Genomic DNA, 16,135 nt, shown 5'->3' with positions numbered 1-16,135 from the left:
ACAGACACGTGTTCACAAGACACACAGACACAGCACAGACACAGCACAGACACAGCACAGACACAGAACGCGGACACAGGCGGACACGCCCACCCCTCGCCGACCAACCATAATTCGCCCTGCGCTTGCGCTTTTTCTGTTGGTCCGTGTCGCTTGCCGCCCAACCGATAAGGCCCTCCTGGCCTGTGCGACTCCCCAAAACGGGCATCGGCCTCGGCAATCGCCTTCCAGTTGTTCTCTGGCCACTTCCGCCATATAAGCCTGCCTGGCCTTGCTCGTCTTGCTCCTCCATCCTGAGTCTGCTGTCGCCCCAGCCGTCTGCTCCCGCTCCATCCGCACCTGTCTCTGCCGCCATGCTGTCCTCTGCCTCCAAGAAGAACGAAGCCACCAACGTCGGCATTGTCGCCATCGAGTTCTACTTCCCCAAGAAGGTACATGTCTGTCACCTTGCGATCTGCTGGCTGCCATGCGATCCCTTGGCCGTGCTGCCAACTCGCCAGAACCCATGATCGCCGCCGGGCTCGGCAACAGTCGCACCCTTTTCGCTTGCCGGGAATTGCATTTGCTGCAGCTTTCCCATCCGCTCTCTGCAATGGGCTCTCGCGGCTGTGGCCAGCACCGCATCAGCACTGCGTTTGCTGCTCCGCCCGTCAGCGATTCTGGACTGACGTTTCGATTCGTGTCTCGATCCCCATCCTCCATTCAGTTTGTTGACCAGGCCGAGCTCGGTAAGTCGATCCAGCCGTGTCGCGGCCCTCACGTCCATCTCCGTGGGCGATTCGTCGGCTTCCGGGTTGCAATTGTGTGCCATCCAGCTCTCTACCAGTGGCACGATCGGCCCTGCTAGATCAGCCTTGCTAGATCAGCTCGGAGCAGCGTGCTGTGGACCCAAATGACTCACCCGTAGTCGCTCTCGGACCACAGAGCAGTTCGATGGCGTCAGCGCCGGCAAGTATACCATCGGTCTTGGACAGACCCGCATGGCCGTTTGCGATGATCGCGAGGACATCCACTCTCTGGCTCTCACCGGTTTGTATTCCTCCAGTCTCTTGGGAGTCGTGCATTGCGAATGTGGGGGCCTTGCCTGCGGTGACGGCCCATCCGTCTGCACATCCGTCTGCACATCCGTCTGCGCATCCTGACGACCTGCGTGCTCTGTTTCCCTGCAGCCGTCCAGAACTTGATGGAAAAGTACAACATTGCCTACACCGACGTCGGCCGCATCGAGGTCGGCACCGAGACCATCATCGACAAGTCAAAGTCCGTCAAGTCCGTCCTCATGACCCTCTTTGAGGAGTCTGGCAACACCGACATCGAGGGCATCGACACCACCAACGCCTGCTACGGCGGCACCAACGCCCTCTTCAACTCGATCAACTGGATCGAGTCCTCTGCCTGGGACGGCCGCTACGCCCTCGTTATCGCCGGCGACATTGCCGTCTACGCTTCCGGCAACGCTCGTCCCACCGGCGGTGCTGGTGTGGCCGCCATCCTCCTTGGCAAGGACGCTCCCATTGTCTTCGATGCCGGTGTCCGTGCCACGCACATGCGCCACGTCTACGATTTTTATAAGGCCGATCTCCACTCCGAGTTCCCCCAGGTCGACGGCCCGCTCTCCAACACCTGCTACATCAGCGCCGTCGACACTTGCTACCAGCGCTACCTCAACAAGCTGCAAAAGTTCGACTCGGCCCTCCCCGCCCCCACCCTCGACGACATTGACTTTTTCCTCTTCCATTCGCCCTACACCAAGCTCGTCCAAAAGTCCTTTGGCCGTCTCGCCTACAACGACTTTTTGCGCGATCCCGAGAACCCCAAGTACGCCGACTATGCCCGCTTCAAGGACGAGTCCGTCGAGGGCTCCTACACCAACCGCGACCTCGAGAAGGCCTTTGTCGAGTTCACCAAGGCCAGCTACGCCAAGAAGGTTGTCCCGTCGCTGCTGCTGTCCAAGAACCTCGGCAACAGCTACTGCGGCTCCCTCTACAGTGGTCTTGCCAGCTTGCTGTCGGAAGTGCCCTCGGAGCAGCTGGTATGTGTCTTTGGCATATGTATATATATGTGTGTGTGCAAACGAGCGAAATCCCCAGCTCGATGCTTTGGCAACATTCACTCGTCCTGTGGCTGCCCCCTCTAATGCGCCCTGCTCTCCTTGGTCTGTGTTTGGCCATGGCCGCCTCTGCCCCTCCAGCAAAACAAGCGTGTCGTCCTGTTCTCGTACGGCTCTGGTCTGGCCTCCTCCATGTTCTCCTTCACCGTCCGCGGCTCCACCGAGGTGATTGCCGAGAAGCTCTCTCTCAAGAGCAGACTCGAGGCCCGCACCAAGATCTCGCCCCAGCGCTTCGACGAGGTCATGGCCCTTCGCGAAAAGGTCCACAACGTCAAGGACTACGATCCCATCGGCCCTGTTGACGAGGAGAACTTCTTCCCTGGATCCTTCTACCTCGAGCGGATCGACGAGAAGTTCCGCCGTGCCTATGGCCGCACCCCCACTGCCTAAGCGCCGTCGGACCTGCCAGACCCCGGCCGACCGACTCCTGGACATGGCCTGTCCGCTGCGCCGCACTTCCCTGTATCCCAGCACACTCTCACCATCATGACCCCTTGTATTCCTCGTTTCTGGGCGCTCTCGCTTGCCGCCCGGTGGTTGCTCCTTTGCGCTTTGTCGGCTCCTCCCCTCGAACCCTGCCCTTCTGTCCTCGCCCTCGACACACATACGCACACTGGCTTTGCTTCATAGATCCTGCCTGCCTTCTGTGCTCCTCCGCCCCAGAGCCCGGCTGCGCAGGTCCGAGATTCGATCAAGCTCCTTTGCACACGTTTCTTTGGCTTTGCTTGCTATTCCCATCCCCGTCCGTAATGCGCGGCAACTGCATTTCCTCGCTCGGCCCCCATGTATAAAGTTTTTGTTCACAGATACGAGAGCGCACCCATTGCTCCCATAGGATTGATTCTGGTTGGGTGGAGGGGTGCCAGGGTCCACCGTCATGTCCCAACGTCCGGTCTGTCCGGGTGCTGGCAGCGTCCGCCTGGCATTTGCATGGCCGCCGCTCAGATCCCGAATCGCCTGTGGCCCCACAGGAACGACTGGCCAACAAAGTCCATCCTGCGGATGCATGTCGCTCATGATCACAACACAGCCAGCGATCGATCCGCTCGTCGGATGCACGATCGGAAGCACTCTGCGCACTACTGCCCCGCACAACATCAGCGCTGCTCAGGGTGCCGTTTCATTTCGAGCTTCATCTTGCCGTTCATCTCTGGCTCGCCACTGCTCGACAATCGTTCCCCTTCTCTCGCTACCCACACTGATCACCACTCCGTGAACCGATCGCCGTCCGTTTCCGCAAGGTATAGCCAATGAAGAAGAGCCGCATGGGAGATGCGGTCGAGGCTGCGTCCTACCGCTGTGCACGACACAGATCTGTCTCTGGCGGGTGCTGCCTCCAGCATCTCGCTCGTTTGCGAGCAGGAGAATGCAGCGATGCTGTCTGGGCTGCCGCGTGCGCCGTCGCAGTCTCGGCTCAGTTTTTTTTTTTCCCTCCTTTCTGACGGACTCGATCTCCCTTCTTCTTGCCCGCCCCTCCACCCAATCTGCCCTCTGCCTCCCGCCATGAAGATTTCCCCGACCATGTTCTCTCGCTACATCCCAATCATCTCGTCCAAGGTGCCCTCGCATGGCCCTCAGCTGCTGCTGGGCACCAGCTCGAGGATGATGAGAGTGGGCAAGTATCCTCATCATCGTGACTCGACAGCGATGCTCGACCGCTGTTGGGCCTCGGCCCGATCAGTCTGCCCTGAATTCGTCGAGTCGCTGCTGGTCAGATCCCTGGAATATGGAAACCGGTCCGCTGATGCTTCTCGCCCCATCTCCATCGTCACCGTCGATATTTGGCGATGGGTCGCTTTGGATCAACCAACTCGTTCCGGGCGCATGCCTTTGGCACCTCCGACCTGTCCCCGAACGCATCCGCAACCAACCCTGGCTCTCGATCGCTTGCGCCGTTAGTCTGGCATCCCTCCAACAACCTCGCCAGTAAGTCTCGATCTCTGCACCTTGCCCTGGTCAACAAACTCCTCTCCTGGCCCTGCTGCCTCTTCCCCTGCCATTTGCAATCGATCTTATCGGCTGTCACGGATTCTCGCTCACGCAAACCGGCGCTCTCTTCTGCGGCTCACAACAGAGGCTGCCGTTCGCTATGCATCGCATGCTGCCTCGCCCTCAAGCGGCGCTGCTGGATTTGCGACCTCGGATCCTATGGCCGAGAAGGCGCAAGAGTGGTTCGAGCACGGCCACAAGCTCTGGAACGAGGGAGTAAGTGCACCTCGGCCCTGGAGGATCGTACATAGCGACCATCCTTCTTCGCATGGTGCTGTGGCATCCTAGAACATGACGCCGTCCCCACAGCATTATCCAGACACTCACCCCACCCCTTGTCTCTGCAACTCTGCCGCTTCTGCAGGACTGTGCCGGTGCCCTGGAGGCCTATGAAAAGTCGGTCTTTTCCAAGCCTACTGGCGATGGCTACTACAATGTGGCCAACTGCTACTACTCGCTCGGCAAGCACGAGAAGGCCATCTCGGCCTGGAAGCGCTCGCTGGAGATGTCCCCGCGAGCAGATGCCCATGTGAACCTGGCCAACGTCTTTGCCCTCGTCATGAAGGACGCTGACCAGGCTGTCTTTCATTACAAGGAGGCTCTCTTGATCGAGCCTCTTGACGGCGAGATCCACTATAACTGTGAGTACACTTCGAGCGATCCTGTGCGATCGCCGAGGCTTTCGTCGCTCGTGCACACTGTGCCCGGTCCGCAATCTCATTCTTCCGTGCTGAATCTCGTCCTTCACTTGCCGCGTTTCTCTTTCGCAATCGACTCGCTCATCGCTGCACCTGGAAAATGATGGGACTGGATCTCGCTCAGATGCCGTCGTTCTGGATTCCCTTGGACGTATCACCGAGGCCATCGAGGAGTACCAGCTTGCCCAGCGCGCGGGCATCGATGCTTCCAAAAATCTGAGAAACGCCCAGGCCAAGCTCAAGGCCCAGGAGCTCAAGGACCAGGAGCCCGACGACAAAAAATAGTCTTGTGTTGACTCGAGCCATACACGCATCTCGGTCGGCGAGTCGATCATCCACATTCAACTGCATCTGCACTTTCTCGTTCCCCCGCTCGTCGGCCTTTGGTCCAGTCGCCGCACACCCTTCCACCTCCGCATGGTCCAGCAGAACATTTGCTGTCGCGCTCATTCTGCATCTTGTCCGACATCGCGACGCTTTGACAACATCCTTCGAATTCCAATATAATCTGTGCACTGAGCCTTCATACTGTCCAAAGCGTCCCAAAGCCGGAGAGCACCGGCTCCGATGTCGATCGCTGCGGCCACCGCCTGATTGCGTGCCGACAAGACCATCATCCGAGCAGCTGACTCATCAGCAAGGGTTTCCGCACAGCATTCGAGAATCCTTCGTTGAACTTGTAGGTAACCTGGGGCTTGGGATCCGCATTTGCTGCCGCATCTGTTGGCCACCGCAGTTCGGAAATCGGGCTGAGTCACTGTCTTTACCATGCAGATTGCGCTCTTGATTTGGAGGTTGGACTTTGCAGTTGGTGCAAGCCGCAGTAACCCTCTCGCCATCTTCTCAAGACAGAGCCATATTTCCTCCCCCCCTGAGCTACACTCCCTCCCTGCGTAACGCAATACAATCCGATTCGCGAGTCGCAGGCATGCTTACTCTCTTTCTCCTGCTTCTTCTGATCCACCAGAATCGGCCGGCCGAAAAAGTCTCTCGCAACCTGTATGCATTTTGGATACACCGGGTTACTTTTGCCTGGAAAGCACCTCTTGCTCCCAGCCACATTCTCACTTGCACGGGCGAATTCACTTACAGCCTCTGACTCAATGTCGAGCTTCTTGGGGACCAACTTGGGCGACTTGAGCCTTAGAAGTAGAAGGAAAAGCGGAGCAGGATATTGAGCATCCAAATGCAGTCGGCAACGGTGGCAATCATGACGACGGCAGCACAACGGCATCATAAGTGCTCCCGCCTTTGCTTGGTGGCGACCCTGATCCAGCAATCGCTGATGATTATCGCTACTCAGAGAGCGACAAAAGCCCAACTCACCCCGCCGGGGCGTGCGCTGCTCTTGACTTGGTTGGAGAACCAAACTTTGCACTTGACGACCCAGCAACGACTCGCTTGCCACCAGTGATCCCCCTTTCGTCGACTGCGGGTGCTGCAGTGCCCGCTCGTTCGCGAGTGTGGAGCTCTGTCCGGATCAGTCGCTCTTTTTCGATCTGGGCGAGGACAGCGGAACGTTACTTTCATCAACCGATGACATATCAAGGAAGTTGCTCCGGCCAATCATATGCCAAAGCCGTCTCGCGTCCAACAAACCTCCTGAGCGATCATTTGCTTGATGGCGTATGGCCACGGTAAAATATTCTTTGGCGCCGCAATGCTGTCGAATCCAACCGAGCCATTCGAAAATGACTGGATGAAAGTATCGATCGGCCTGCGCAGGAGAAGTGTTTAGTGGGTTTGTCGATTGTGGGAGGCTCGCGTCGGTTCGTCGGTGAAGGTTGGAGAGCAAAGATATCCCAGCCTCCAAAAGCAGATCCGCCAGATCAACTTACGGATCCAAGCGATAGCTGTATGCTGCCTCGTCAGAGCGCTTCTGCTGGCGGAACTGGAGGCCAAAGTCGATCATGATGTCCACCAGGCGGTCCAGGACTGCCTTCTCCTCGGCCTTGAGAAGCTGCACGTTTCCCTGCAGAGCCAGTAGCCACGAGCAAGCCACCGATGTGTCAGCCCTGTCGCTTGCGTATGTCGCCCCGCTTCCCACGCTGTCGCGCGCAACACCCCCATCTGGGGTTCATGATGCAAGAAAGGCCGCTGTGTGTACTCACTTGCCGCATCTCTGGCGAGACGATGCGCAACAAGAAGGGCAGCAACTCCATGATGACCATGGGTTCGTTGGTCCAGCGCCGCCGGCTTCCTGACGACATGCTGTGGAGGAATGACTGCGAGATGTTCTGCAAGCCCGCCGTCTTTTGGAGATTCTGTGGGAAGAGATCACAGCTTTAGTCATGAAGGCCATCGCTTACATCCAAGGTGACCCGGCCCTTGGTTTCGGCTGGCGGACAAAGATTGGCTCGGGCTCGAGCCCTGTGTTTCTAGATCTCCATCATCCTCGCTGTGCAACCAACCTCGAGCTCTCGCCGTGGGTATTCGATCGCTGGCGGCAAGGTCGTCGAAAATAGCCGATGGAAGGTTGCGATGACGGACGGGTAGTACGCCGCAAAGTCGTACTGGTGGTGCTGGACGCGACGATGGACTTGATCATAAAAGTACATCCAGTCCAGAGCCTGCTCGATCTTTGAGGGCGCGCCGCTGTTGAGGGTGCTTGTGGTGTCGAACACGTTCATGCGGGGATAGTTATGGAAGCAGCCTGGGGGCAAAGCAGGCCGTCAGCTGCGTCCTGTCCGGGGCGAGGCAGCATGCCATTGATCGCCGCGCTGCCCTCCAACACTGCATAGTGTTGCTCTCCTTACCCATCATGACCTTGTCATACTCTCCGCTGGCATGGACAAGCGCAAAGATCCGCGAGATGAAGCGATTCGACAGGTCCTCGGCTGGTACAGCAGCACAGCGCCTCGAGTTAGTCAGGGGCACGATGATCCCAAAGGCTGTCGAGATCTGCGCTACCATGCACGATGGGATGCGATGCAATGCAGAGTGCCGGCGGTGAGGGGACATGCTAAACCTTTTGGATCGACTCGCACGGCCGAGTCGTGATCGGGCCGGCGCCCTAAACTGGATCGCTTCGAGGCGCTCGTGATGGTGAAGACGTCATCCCACACTCGGAATAGCGAGCGCTGCATATCTTTGTGACCAACGTCGACCGTTTTCAGCGTATCCATGTTCATGACCGAGAACTTTTTCTGGATGAATTGAATCGTATTCAGCGAGCTGCGAATATCGCCCTCGGTCATTTCGCAGAGCGCCATGGAGGCCCGCAGGTCCGTCTGGATCCCCTCGTATCGGCAAATGTCGTAGATGCGCTTGGCCAGGAGCTTCATTGCCGGTTTCTGGAAGTTGACCATGTGTGCGATCATACGCAGATTTCGGAGGACCGGGGCATACCTGAGTGTGTTTTTTGTATCCGCCAACGAGAGAGCCACATCAAGTCAGTATCCTGCTGGGCATGCCTCCAGCTTCGCCTCCAAAGCGAGCGAGCTTTGGTGTGACTTACGGGTCGTTGCAAATGCAGATGATGGGTCGCAGGAGACCAGTGCCCTTCTTTTTCTTTCCTTTATCCGCTGCGGAGCCATCTGGTTCATGATCGCAAGATGCGTTGGAAGACACGTCGTCAGATGGTGAATCCAGGATTTGCTTCACAAGCACTCAATGTCGCTGTGATGCATCTCAGAAACCAGGAACACTCGGGGCGCATCCATTACCTCCGTCGGCGGGGGCCTTGCTGTCTGAGTTGACCAGATCGGTCAGGACTTTGATAAAGTTCTAGAACGCAGGAGGAGAAGCGTCGGTCACAGTTGGCCACAGTCGGTTACAGTCGGCCACAGTCGGCCACAGTCGGTTACAAGCAGCAGCAAAATTATAGGCTTGAGGTGCGCGCATCAGCACTGCAGCAACCGAGCCGTCCGATTAATCCATTGCTTCTTCTCCCCAAAACCTTCACACCCCACGCTCTAAACTCGCGTTCAGAGTAGCCAGCAAGATCCATACCTGATCACCAGCGCCCGATGCGCTCGCGCCGTCAATCTCGTCAATAATAATCAAGTTTGGCCTAGATCCGCTGATGGAATGCGATTCGAGTGCACCCTTGAGCTTCCTCGATAGCATGTCCCCGGTGCGGTCGTCGCTACATCGCGTGAAAAGTCGTTGGCACAGATGTCAGAGTCTGGACTGGTGGGGCGGACTGCACGCGATGCTTGGGCCAAGAGCCATCCAGTCTATAGTACAAAGCACGCAATAGCAGCCACGCAATCAGAGCAAGAGCAAACCTGGCGTTGATTTCGATCACGTTGTATCCGCAGTGGGTTGCCACGACATTAGCAAGGGTTGTCTTGCCGAATCCCGGTGGGCCTGAGAGCATAAGAATCTGCCACATAGAGACAAGCTCACATGTTAGGCAGCCGTGGCAACATCGGGCCCAGTGTAATCATAAGAAACACCTACTCGCTTGGAGGGGCGATGCAGAGGATCGGTGTTGGCCTGTGAGTCGGCGAGCGATGCGGACAGCAAGAGTAGTCAGTCGGTGGCTGACCAAGGGATCATTTGCCCATCGTCCATCAGTCAACAGGAGGGCGTATTGCTCGTTTTAGGTCCACTTGACCCGGGCGCCTACCATTTCGTTGCCACCATCGCCTGTGCGCTTGCGGGTCTTCGAGAGTTGATGGGCAGTGCTTCTCGATGATTTGCCAAACACACAATACTCCCACTCCTTGACCCATATCAGCACTTCACGATTGATCGACTGAGTGTAGATAAGAGCCGCGTATGAGTTGGTGCTCGAGGTCAGGGGGGGGGGCATACCCGAGGCAGTGGACTCGGATCTACGGCGTCGTTCATCAGATGAGCAAGTCGGATACTCTCACCTCGTCTCCGACAAGGTCGATATAGGTCCGTGGCGAGTACTTGTTGACAAAGAGGTCGTGCCGATGCTTCGCTTTGTCGTGTGACACACCTGGGTCCTGTTTCGGTTCCGGATTGCGGGCCATAACTTCTGCTGTGGTGACTTGGGCTCGCTCATTATATCCAATTGCTTCGAGCTCCTTTTCTTTTTCGCACTCGCTCATCAGTCGCGCGATGTCGACGCCAAGGAGGCCTTTGCTTGTTGGATTCGAGCGTTCGGAGGTGACCAATTCAGAGATCTTTGCCTGTCGTCGAACATCCGCACCGAACGCAAAGTACATCCGCGTTCCGCCCGATGAGACTGCCAAGTGAACACCGGCCGAGTCGGGGACGATCCGGTAGTCTTTGACCGTCGAGACAGCCGAAGGTTTGGTTTTCGTTGTGGTGGGGGAAGGGACCAGAGGCCCTGTTTCCTTTGAAGACCTGGAGGTCTTCTTCGCACGAAGCGGATACGCCGACGGCGCCGGGCTCTCTTGATCCGATTCACCGCCTGGATACGTCAGGACTTCGTCAAGGGAGTCGAGTGGTGTGTGTGAAAGCTGCGACAGATGGGGTTGGCTTGGGGACTCGGCGGTGCTCCTCTGTGGGCCGCTGCGCGCATGGTGCTGTTGGAGAAATGCAGTTGAGCTGTCTTCCAATCGGCGCTTGCCCAGGCGCTTCTCAAGGAGTCGTCGCTGCTCTTCCTCCCGCAGCTCGGGATCAGAGTCATCGTCCGAGCTCATCAGTCGCTGCGTGGATAGGCTTCCGGTAGCCCCAGTCCCAGTTCGGTACAGCTCAGCTTGGCGATCGATGCTATTTCCGGCGGCATTTCGGCTCACACCGACATCGGGGCCGGGTCCGATTAGTGTTGGCGCTGTACGCTCTGCTGGTATCAAGTCTCGCCCAAGGATCCCCTGTGCAGAGAATACCAGAGTGCATCGCCGCATCGAGTTAACAGAAGTAACGACGTCCGAAGGACCTTCAAATTGGCGTCAACCACGATCGACGGCTGCACCATATCAAGCCAGTTGAGACAGACCTGCTCGCCTGCCACGGGGTTGGCTTCGGTCTCAGGCTCGGAGTCCGAGTCCATCGTCAGCAGAACCCTGCTGGCTGGCTTTGGTACGACTGTAGTAGTCCGCCTGCCCATGTTCGTCAGCCTCGTTGTCTCCTCTGCAGATTGGGCTCCGTGTAGCGATGAGAGTGTCGGCGCTAGCGTCAGCATTTCCGCATCAGAGTCCGAGTCCGACGGATGGCCCGCGGTCAAAACCTCATCATCGTCGCTGGAGTCGCCGTCGAGTCCCGAGCGTGTTCGCTGTGTCGATCGCTGACTCAGTTGGCTTTGTTGGTTTGGGGATCCAAACAGGGGGCGGACGACGGGGAAGTTGGTCAGGGAGAAGGAGCTGTCGAGGTCGCTGGGAACGGGGGCCCCAGGCCGGCTGCTTTGTGCGTTTCTCAGCGGCGACGAGTTGATGGGGAGTGGGCTTGAGGGGTCGGAATGCAGGGCCCCGGCCTGATTTGCATCCCCGTCGTCGTCGCCGTCCTGGCCATGGTACGTCGCAAACAGGTTTCTTCGAACATTGCCACTCGGTTTTGAAAACATGATCTCTGGTCGGTTGCGGCCGCCGGCATGATCCGTGCGATTGTGGGAGAGATGCGGCCGACGAAAGGGAGCCGGAGCAAAGCAGAGGCCGTCAGCCAAGATCCAATGCAATTAAGGCCAGTGCGACAGAGGTCCAACGACGACACAGCTAGCAACGACGTCCAGATCAGTGTGTGCCTGTCTCAAAATGAGCCGGTCGGGCATCTGTAGTCTTCTCCGGCGGAAATCCTGGATGCGGGCGGATAGCGCTGCTCACCGGCTGGATCGCGAAGTTCGCTCGTTTGCTCCTCCTCGCGCACAGCACTCCAGGCCTCTTCGTCGGCGTTGACCTCGCCATGAGCATCGTCCTCTTCCCAGCCAATGTCGGTGAAAAGCGCAGGTGGCTTCTTGGGCGGCTCGGCCATGCTTTCGGGTGCGGTGTCGAGTCGATTGAGCAAGAAGTCTGCAGACACAACCTTCGCCGCCTCTCGAATGCCGCCGATCTGACGTGTGTGTGTGTCGGATTTCCTTATTTGGCTATATACAGCGCCTGTCGCGTGGCCAACGAGTCGATCGCCGGGGTCTCTGACGCACGGCGGCGTGAACAGCACAAAGCACCACCCAAGCTGCTTCACCATGGCTCAGTTTATTCAGTGCAAACGGGCACCAGGATTCGCTTTCGACTGCCCCTGTTTTGGATGCGAATGGACGCACGCATATGCATCCTGCGCAATGTCCCATGTTTGTTTTGGACCTGTGGCTGCATTCGGCGAGGGGGAGGGAGCAAAGCTGCAACAATCCACAGTGTCTCGGCTGTGTCGGCTGCTTGGGGTCAGAGGCATGTTCGAGCAGTGTTGCGGAAGCGCCAACAGAGCAAAGTGCAGCAGACGTAACCGTGGGCAGCTGCAATGATGGAACAGGTCGTCCGCAGATAGGGTCTCGCATGTGGCAGAGCTTGCTCAATATGTGCTTGGGCATCTGAGTCGCCAGACCACGGCAGCTTCATGATCCAGGTGCGGCCTTGTCCATGGTTTCGAGCCACCACCGCCGTCTCGACACGATCGCCTCGCTTTTGCGCCGTTCAAGAGACAAAAAGGCATCAAACACCGGGCGCTCGTTCCAGTGCTGCTCGTTCTGCCGCTGGCGAATGATCTGGTCGTCCGACTCGTCAAAGATCAGCTTGCGAAGGGCAGGATCCAGCTGTGCCAAATCAAAGTTGTGTTCGAGGATCTTGCGGGCTTTGTAGAGACATCCACTTGCCATAAAACATGCCCGCCGTATGTCTCTGTATTTGAATTGCCCCTCAAAGTCTTGTTCGAGGCGCTTGAATTCCTGCATGTAGTCGTGCTTGGCATTGTTTGTAACCCGGATGGGCTTGCCGAGCGGACTGACGATCGCCTTCCGCCGTTGGTTCGCGGGGGGATTGGGTGTTCGCAACCGACGATCGGAGTGTGCTCGGCTGTATGGCTCGGAATCGAGATCCATCGCCATGGACGAGGATTTGGCGGCCTGTTTTTCACGGCGTCTCATGGCCGCTGCTGACAGTCGCGCTCTGCTCCTTTCTTCTGGCTCGTTATCGTCGGAAATGACGAGTAACTCGCTGCCTGACGGTTCTTCGTGTGAGGGGGTGTTCAGCACACGCTGAGGGCCAGTGGGTGCATCGCCGGCCTTTACTCGCTTGTCGAATCGACCAGGCGACAGGGCGTGCGCTCCACTATGCTCTCGTTTGCGCTTTGCTGATGGTGCACTGACTCGGTCTCTCTCGGCTTGCTGCGGAAACCGGTGGTCGATTTGCGGGTTCGAAAGCCTTGCGCTTGCACTGCTGGTCTTGACGAGGCTTGGTCTGCGGAACACAGGGCTTGCTGAGCGCAGACGGCTGTCATTTTTGCTGCCTGTGGCGACTTGGCGAGACTTGCGCAGCACACGTACGTCGGCGCTGCTGTCAATGACGACAACTGGATCAAAGGTTCGTCCATGAGTGGCGGGAGCGCTTCGCTCATTGATGGGACCAGGAGGACCGCTGGGCCGTCTGGGTTCTGCCGCCTCAGCCACGGATTCGACCGGCTGTGAGGTCTGGCCCTGGCTCGCGCTTGGATCGGGAGCAGCTTCAGAAGCGAGCCGAGGCCCACGATCCTCATGAATCTCAGTGTGCTTGTCCACGGCATTTGCAGCGGCAACGGCCAATTTCGAGACATCGTCCTCTGGTGGCTCATCGCCATATCCAGGGCTGGCGGCGCGCGGAACGAGGTCGGCTTCATGGTTGTTTGCGGTGTCATCCTCCCAGAAAATGGCAGTTACTTCGCCTAAAAAGCAAGAGTGAAGGCCGTGAGCACGCAGAACCAAGCATGCGGTTGCGCTGTGGATCTCAGGTCATGGATGCAGTCGATTGCTACATGGACCGCGGTGGTGTGGTGTGGGGGCGCTGCACATCATACACAAAGCGGTCAGCGTGCAGAGGCAGACGGTTGACCCAGAAATCGGCAGCCTGACCTCTTTTCAGTAGAGTACCGGTTTCGTCGCTGTGATTGCTGATTCCTTCGCTGTGACCGTTGGCTCTCTCGCTGCGACAATTGATTTCCTCGTTGCGTTCGCCAGACTGATTCTTGGATTGTTCCGAATCGGTTGCTTCATCAGACTCGGCCGGCTCACTCATCACCGGGCCCTCCAAATTGGGCTGCAAGATAGCGTCGCCGAGCTCAGGGCACGGATGCACAAAGTCGTCGTCGCTCTCTTGGCCCTCGTCTTCTTCTGTTCGATCGCTTGCGCTGTCCGCATGAGTGTGGTCTGGCACCGTCGAATCGCCAGCAGGTCGATGGGACCCATGCTGAGGCTCTGTGTCGTTGCTTCTATCGCCCCCCAGCACATCAGCAGGCAAAGCGGGCGCGATTTCACTCATTCCAGCCGATAGTTCTGTCCTGGCTTGGATGCCAGCAGTCACATACGCCAGCAAGGTCGCTTCGACGATTTCGGTGAATGATGCCGCAGGTTGAGTTAAAAAGACATCGCCATCGAAAATGTCCATGCTGTGGTCCATCGCTGTGTCCGATGGGTTTGCATGGTCGCTTGATGACTGTGCCTGCGTTGCGGCTTCGTCTTCGGCAAACTGCATCTGCGAGCTGGCGTCGTCGGGGTTATTTGCAGCAAAGCCCTGGGTCGCGAACAGATCCTCTAGGTCTGCGGTAAGCTGCGAATCTGACGGCAAGTCCGTCACCATGGCTTTGGGGCTTGTGAGGACGGAGTGTTGGGATAGGATTTCGTTCTGGCTCTGGTGGCGGTCCGATTGATGGCTTGGGGCAATGCTAGGGCCCTGAGAAGGGGCGCCAGAGCCGCTCTGGCTCTCCTGTGACGCATACAGCTCGGCGACGTCCAAATCATCCCGCTGCGGCGTTGTGTCCGAAGCCGGCGGGTGTTCCGTGGGCATCTGATGGCGAGGGCTCGTTGGTGTGGTGGATGGTGCCCCAGCACGAGAAAGGCTCGGGGATACCTCGGGAAACTCGCCGGGAAAGCGGTGCTTGAGACGCATAACATTGTCCGGGTCGGAGAACATCCTCTTGAACTTTATGGCATAGCGCTGGCGCCAGGCCTGCCATGTATGGCCGATGCCGTTTTGCTGGCGGAGAATGCCGGAGAATGCCGGATCGGCGAGTATGAGTCATCTTGGACGGGTCGATCGAGCGGTGCCCCGGATGATGCGCAAGATGCCTACCTCCTGCGCTAGATCTTTATAGATTTTGTTTCCACCGAGGTTGTTTGGGTAGTTTTTCAGCAGAACTCGGAGAAGAATATCGTCCTGCTCAGGGGTGAACTTTTCGCGCCTGGATTGCGTTGGTTTGATGAGCAGGTGGCGAACCGTCAGCAACATCCAAGTTCGGAAGGAGGTTGGTGCGAGCAGATTACCGACGCACATGTGGGTCAGCGAGACACCAGAGAACGACGCACGATCGAGGCACCACGCTAGCTCAAGGTCTCGATCGTCTCCCAATCGCAATCATCATCCGGCTGCTTTGACTCGCCGGCGACAACGTACTTGATGGGCACCGACACGGGGAGCTGGGGACGGGCATAGTCTTCTGGGTCAAGGAAGCGGCCGTACCGAACACAGTCATAGATGAACTGTTCGGGCAGGAAGACGGGTCCTCCAGCGGGGTCGCTGAGGTCGCTGCGGTTCTTGGCGAGCAGAGCCGATTCCTGGACCACGATGCAGAACGCCTCGCTGCCTGAGGCCTGGACGACCTTGCCACCATGCTTCTCGATATGCGCAACGATCTTGGACCGCCGTGGACCAGCCTGGACGTAGAACAGAATGGCCTCGCCGTCGGTACGGTTGAAGAGGAGCGGCAAATCCTCAGGAGGGGAGTCGGCGCCATGGACTTGCATCTGATTCAGAATCATGGCTTGAATGACGGGTTTGATCGATCGGGCGATTGGGACTGCGGCCGCCTCTGCTGCTGATGATTGATGCTGTGATGCTGCGATGCTGTGATGGAGGAGGGGGGTGTCCTTCGAATGGAACCTCGGCAGAGCCCGGCCGGTTGCTCCGGAGCTGACTGTGGGGTCGCTGCTTCAGGCGGATGGGTGACAGGCAGGTTGGCGAGGAGCGATGCGGAGCCCGCTGGTGAGCCAGCAACCAACAACCCGCGCACTCGATCCATGCACTCGATCCACACTCGATCTGCGCCCCGTTGTTGCCCAAACACGGAGTATTTGCAAGCTGGGGCGGCCTTCGACAGGACCTTCCATGATCGCACCAGCCCAGATGCCCGCCCCGGCCCAGACGCTGAAATAGGGGCGGGATGCCCCTGTTCCTGCACTTGCTCCTGCACCCGCACTTGCTCCTGCACCCGCACTTGCTCCTGCACCTATCGAAGACGCTTTGCCGCCGAACCGTCCCTGTCTTGCTCATCAAATCCCTGGTCT

At 58.0% G+C, this 16,135-nt stretch overlaps 4 protein-coding genes across 4 annotated transcripts; 2 read left to right on the top strand and 2 right to left on the bottom strand.

The window, feature by feature from the left end:
* The first annotated feature begins 208 nt into the window (after nucleotides 1-208).
* BJ171DRAFT_516756 (hydroxymethylglutaryl-coenzyme A synthase C terminal-domain-containing protein) lies at nucleotides 209-2,919 on the top strand. Its single transcript, XM_053112062.1, has 5 exons — nucleotides 209-431; nucleotides 707-728; nucleotides 925-1,029; nucleotides 1,170-2,032; nucleotides 2,192-2,919. The coding sequence occupies exons 1-5, from the start codon at nucleotides 354-356 to the stop codon at nucleotides 2,498-2,500; spliced, it is 1,377 nt and encodes a 458-aa protein (XP_052963949.1). The 5' UTR covers nucleotides 209-353; the 3' UTR covers nucleotides 2,501-2,919.
* Nucleotides 2,920-3,692: 773 nt separating this feature from the next.
* Nucleotides 3,693-5,329, top strand: BJ171DRAFT_196850 (uncharacterized protein). Its single transcript, XM_053106232.1, has 5 exons — nucleotides 3,693-3,725; nucleotides 4,010-4,036; nucleotides 4,185-4,315; nucleotides 4,464-4,740; nucleotides 4,922-5,329. Exons 1-5 carry the CDS (start codon nucleotides 3,713-3,715, stop codon nucleotides 5,080-5,082), a joined length of 609 nt encoding a protein of 202 aa, XP_052963948.1. The 5' UTR covers nucleotides 3,693-3,712; the 3' UTR covers nucleotides 5,083-5,329.
* Nucleotides 5,275-11,743, bottom strand: BJ171DRAFT_196839 (uncharacterized protein). Its single transcript, XM_053106231.1, has 19 exons — nucleotides 11,496-11,743; nucleotides 10,676-11,244; nucleotides 9,621-10,550; nucleotides 9,371-9,499; nucleotides 9,202-9,237; nucleotides 9,027-9,124; nucleotides 8,749-8,884; nucleotides 8,463-8,523; nucleotides 8,255-8,333; nucleotides 7,766-8,145; nucleotides 7,554-7,634; nucleotides 7,209-7,450; nucleotides 6,909-7,061; nucleotides 6,636-6,769; nucleotides 6,397-6,514; nucleotides 6,124-6,296; nucleotides 5,888-5,939; nucleotides 5,734-5,794; nucleotides 5,275-5,517 (listed from the first exon to the last, which is right to left on the bottom strand). Exons 1-19 carry the CDS (start codon nucleotides 11,641-11,643, stop codon nucleotides 5,411-5,413), a joined length of 3,687 nt encoding a protein of 1,228 aa, XP_052963947.1. The 5' UTR covers nucleotides 11,644-11,743; the 3' UTR covers nucleotides 5,275-5,410.
* A 432-nt stretch (nucleotides 11,744-12,175) lies between these two features.
* On the bottom strand, nucleotides 12,176-15,802 carry BJ171DRAFT_196831 (uncharacterized protein). The gene is made up of 4 exons (XM_053106230.1): nucleotides 15,246-15,802; nucleotides 14,925-15,033; nucleotides 13,709-14,828; nucleotides 12,176-13,521 (listed from the first exon to the last, which is right to left on the bottom strand). Exons 1-4 carry the CDS (start codon nucleotides 15,608-15,610, stop codon nucleotides 12,221-12,223), a joined length of 2,895 nt encoding a protein of 964 aa, XP_052963946.1. The 5' UTR covers nucleotides 15,611-15,802; the 3' UTR covers nucleotides 12,176-12,220.
* Between the last annotated feature and the right edge of the window lie 333 nt (nucleotides 15,803-16,135).

The sequence above is a fragment of the Polychytrium aggregatum genome (genome assembly GCF_025602895.1).
Source record: "Polychytrium aggregatum strain JEL109 chromosome Unknown BJ171scaffold_36, whole genome shotgun sequence".
Lineage (NCBI taxonomy): Eukaryota > Fungi > Chytridiomycota > Chytridiomycetes > Polychytriales > Polychytrium > Polychytrium aggregatum.
The sequence above is the reverse complement of the archived record's forward strand: the minus strand, read 5'-3'. Positions and strand labels throughout refer to the sequence as shown.

Excerpts from the sequence above, each read along its gene's own strand:
- BJ171DRAFT_196839 (XM_053106231.1), bottom strand. The coding sequence starts at position 11,643 with ATGGCCGAGCCGCCCAAGAAGCCACCTGCGCTTTTCACCGACATTGGC. Across the intron at positions 7,062-7,208 it reads ACCCACGGCGAGAGCTCGAG|AATCTCCAAAAGACGGCGGG; the intron begins GTTGGTTGCACA and ends CTCTTCCCACAG. Across the intron at positions 5,940-6,123 it reads GCAGCGCACGCCCCGGCGGG|GCTCAAGTCGCCCAAGTTGG; the intron begins GTGAGTTGGGCT and ends TCTACTTCTAAG.
- BJ171DRAFT_196831 (XM_053106230.1), bottom strand. The coding sequence starts at position 15,610 with ATGATTCTGAATCAGATGCAAGTCCATGGCGCCGACTCCCCTCCTGAG. Across the intron at positions 15,034-15,245 it reads CCCGTGTCGGTGCCCATCAA|GCGCGAAAAGTTCACCCCTG; the intron begins GTACGTTGTCGC and ends AACGCAATCCAG. Across the intron at positions 13,522-13,708 it reads CGGTACTCTACTGAAAAGAG|GCGAAGTAACTGCCATTTTC; the intron begins GTCAGGCTGCCG and ends CTTGCTTTTTAG.
- BJ171DRAFT_516756 (XM_053112062.1), top strand. The coding sequence starts at position 354 with ATGCTGTCCTCTGCCTCCAAGAAGAACGAAGCCACCAACGTCGGCATT. Across the intron at positions 432-706 it reads AGTTCTACTTCCCCAAGAAG|TTTGTTGACCAGGCCGAGCT; the intron begins GTACATGTCTGT and ends TCCTCCATTCAG. Across the intron at positions 729-924 it reads TGTTGACCAGGCCGAGCTCG|AGCAGTTCGATGGCGTCAGC; the intron begins GTAAGTCGATCC and ends CTCGGACCACAG.
- BJ171DRAFT_196850 (XM_053106232.1), top strand. Across the intron at positions 4,037-4,184 it reads TCCCTCCAACAACCTCGCCA|AGGCTGCCGTTCGCTATGCA; the intron begins GTAAGTCTCGAT and ends GGCTCACAACAG. Across the intron at positions 4,316-4,463 it reads ACAAGCTCTGGAACGAGGGA|GACTGTGCCGGTGCCCTGGA; the intron begins GTAAGTGCACCT and ends CCGCTTCTGCAG.